This window comes from Acanthisitta chloris, unplaced genomic scaffold, assembly GCF_000695815.1.
Source record: "Acanthisitta chloris isolate BGI_N310 unplaced genomic scaffold, ASM69581v1 scaffold34295, whole genome shotgun sequence".
Taxonomy (NCBI): Eukaryota; Metazoa; Chordata; class Aves; order Passeriformes; family Acanthisittidae; genus Acanthisitta; species Acanthisitta chloris.
This window is the reverse complement of record NW_008675967.1, coordinates 1-3,328: the sequence shown is the minus strand read 5'-3', so window position 1 is coordinate 3,328 and position 3,328 is coordinate 1. Positions and strand designations below refer to the sequence as shown.

The 3,328-nt window shown below is 55.4% G+C and overlaps 1 protein-coding gene across 1 annotated transcript; it reads right to left on the bottom strand.

Moving 5' to 3' along the window:
• Positions 1–339: 339 nt before the first annotated feature.
• On the bottom strand, positions 340–2,512 carry LOC103803398 (zinc finger protein 384-like; the record flags this gene model as incomplete). The annotated part of the gene is made up of 3 exons (XM_009075946.1): positions 340–1,289; positions 1,442–1,600; positions 2,434–2,512. Coding segments are annotated over 3 exons (517 nt in total), but the record flags the coding sequence as incomplete, so codon positions are not given.
• Positions 2,513–3,328: the final 816 nt, after the last annotated feature.

The window sequence follows — 3,328 nt, the reverse complement described above, 5'->3', positions numbered from 1 at the left end:
GGACAGGTGTGTGAGAGAACTGCTGTCATTCCACCTTTCAGGAAAGGGAGTAGAGAGAAGGGTGATGATTATTTTGGCAGTCTCTTACCCTCCCTCCAGTTGTTTTTTGGTTTGTTGTTGATGCCTGCAGGCTTCTTGGAGGAGGTGGGGGAAAAGCAGGAGGGAGAGGAGGAGGAGTACAAGCTGCTAGGATATCATCCACGACAGGCAGAAAGAGCAATGAGCAGGAACCCACATTCCTATGGGGCCTTGGCCATTGTGCTGCTCAGACAGCTGGGAGAGAGAGGCTGCAGCCAGTTCAGACAGACTCCTCTCTATTGCTCCCCACCAGGGGAGAAGAATGCAATACTCCACAGCCCTTGGGCAGTGTAGGCACCTGTCTGGCCCAGAGAACCTCACCTCTCCCCCCTCCACTGGTCTCACCTTCCACCTGGGAGAAGGTTTCTCCCATCCAGTCCTTGGGGCAGGACCAGCAACCCCTCCTCCCTTTCACAAGCAGGAGGGACAGGAATGGATATTTCTCTCAGACACTCAAGGCAACCCTCAAAGTTCCCCATCCAGCTGTGAACCCTGCCACATTCTTCTGTGGCCTGCTGAAAACATGTGTCCAAGCCCCTGTACATACAGGGACTCTCCATCCCATCCACCACGTGTGTCTCAACACGCAACCCCCCTTCATACACATCCTACAGTGAGAGAGAAGGCAAAACGGGGGCCTTTCTTTGGGTTTGAAAGAAGGGGCTCTTGCATGAGGAACTGATCCCAGCACAGGAAAGGGGCTCTTGCACAAGGAAGCATCCTCCTACCAGGCAGGCTGTTGCACAGAAGGAGCACCCCCTTGAGACAGGCTCTTGTTCAAGGGGCTGCCATGAACAGGGTTACACGGCCAGAAGAGGCTGTTGCAGGAGGAGAGGCCGGAGACTGTTGCACAAGGAGGGCCGCTGCACACGCGGTGCCCCTGGGCACAGGCTATGCACAAGAGGCGTTCTGCTCCCTGGGCTGAGGTCTCTCTAGGAGCTGGAGAGGTGCTCCACTTGGATGGCGCTGGTGCTGACAGTGAGGCAGATGTCCTTGTGATGCTCTGAAGTCTTGTAAGGAGTCAGGTCAAAGGAGCACTGAGGGGGAGGGTTGGGTTGGTTAGTGTCTCCAGAAGGGCCCCCTGCTGCCCCCCCGCCCTGTGGCTGGAAGTGCTGCTGCTGCTGCTGCGAGGCCTGGGCTTGTGCCTGAACCACCTGCTGCTGTGGGTCAGGGATGTTGTGTTTCCGCATGTGCTTCATCAGGTACGTCTCCTGCAACGGGAAGAACGGGGTGAGAGCTGGGAATAACACACACAAAAGCCAAAGCCAACAGGGAGGGACATGACAGCTCAGGGGGCTGCTCCCACGGCTGCTCTCTGGGAAGTGTGTCCATTTCCGCTACCCCCAGGGCAGCGAACACTCACCGAGGTGTAGGCCCGGCTGCAGATGGAGCAGGTATAGACCTTGGCGTGTTTCACCGTGTGCGTGGCCAGGTGTACCTCCAATGAGGCAGCATCCGTGTACGCACGGTGGCAGTTGTGGCACTTGAAAGGTTTGTCTTTGTTGTGCTGCCGTCTGTGGGACTGGCGGGCAGCAGCAGAGGGAAGAGGAAGCAAGCATGAGGAAGGAAGCAAGTATTAGTACTGGATGTGGCTTTACCTCTGACACCCCCTTCCAGCAAGCCCCAAGCTCCCTAGGCTCTCAGCTGCTAAAGACGGTACATCTGGCTCCTAGCGTAGGGGACAGAACTTCTCCCTCCAGTCCACCATATCTTTCTCACACATGTCCTTTCTTCTCAGGTGTACTAGGCATTTGAAAAGCAGAGACTCCTAACACTCTACAGCCCTCATCATCTGTTTCCATGCAACTCTTTCTCAGTCTTTTCCTTTTCTTGGTCTCTCCTCTTCTGCCTCCCTATGCACTTATTTCCTGCATCTGACACCTTCAGGGTAGAATCTGCTTAAACTGCTTGTAGGTGTTCACACCTCTTTGCCATTTGGTGCACCCTACGTTCTTCTTCTCCAGGATATTGCAAGAGGACCCATCACCTCCGCTTCTCTAATTCCCTATTCTTACACCCTTTCATTGTAGAAGAAAGGAAAAACCTAATCAGATACCCAGACTTTATTCTGTGTAACATTTCGCAAAAGTCTTGCCCCAGCTAAGTTAGAAAACTGCAGAACAGATGGGAGGAACTTTGCCAAGGTCTCACCACTTTCAAGGCAAGTTTACAATTTTACATGACTCCTTTGGGTCACTGGTGCTACAAAAGTCAGGAGTCTCTCCCCTGTCCAGGGCTTCAGTAGCTTTTCTGTAGTCATTCATTCTCCTCCCAGCTGCCCCAATTCTTCCATCTCCTCCACCACAGGCACCCTTGCCACCCCCACTGGCAAGCAGGACATGCCTGGCCCCTTACCTGCAGATTGGAAAGCTGGGTGAAAGCCTTTTCACACCCAGGGTGAGCACATTTGTAGGGTCGGTCCCCGGTGTGGATACTGTTGAGGAGGAAGAGCACAAATGGGAGGCAGTGAGCAGGTGGGCAGGGCAGACTGCCAAGGCCTGCTGCTGTGATCAAATCTCACAGCCACTCAGGAGAGCAGGGAAGGGGATGATGTGGTCTCCAGATGCTGTTCTATCTGGACAAAGAGAGCTCTGCCCAGCTCCCGTGTCCAGCTCCAAGTTAGAGAAGATAGGCAGTCAAGGAGATTTCCAAGAGTGACTAGGACTGAGGAGCAAGAGCTTAGCAATGTCTGGACTGCTCAGCATGTGGACCTCCTGAAAACTGGTTGTGAAGGGGTCTGGAGGTCCAGGTTCCCTGCTCCAAACTCAGGAATCCTGAATGACCAAGAGTATTCTGTTCTCTTGCTTCCACAGTACCAAGAAAGGAGCTCTGTTCCTTCTCAGGACAGACTCTCCAACACTTCCCTTTTCGTGACAGGCTGAGATCACCTACAGTGTTAATCTGTCCCTGTCCCCCTGCAATGACAGGAGAAGCTTCCACACGCTCAGTCCAACCCCCGTGGTGCCAGGCTGGGATCCCCTACAGCCAATGCCTCTCTCTCTATCGCTCTCTCTCTGTGCCGCCCGCGGTGCAAGACCAAGGATCCCCAGGGACTTTTTGCCCCGGCCGGGGCAAGTGCCCCCGGCCCAGCCTCCACTCCGTCCACTCTGGTGGGTCCCCTCCTTCTGAGGGTGCAGCCGGCCGCGTTCCCCGCCCGCCCCCCGCATGCTTGGCGCGCGTGCTCCACAGGTGCATGCCGGCAGCGCGGGGGGGCCAGGGCCAGGCCCCCAGCCTCCTCTGGCCCTTACCG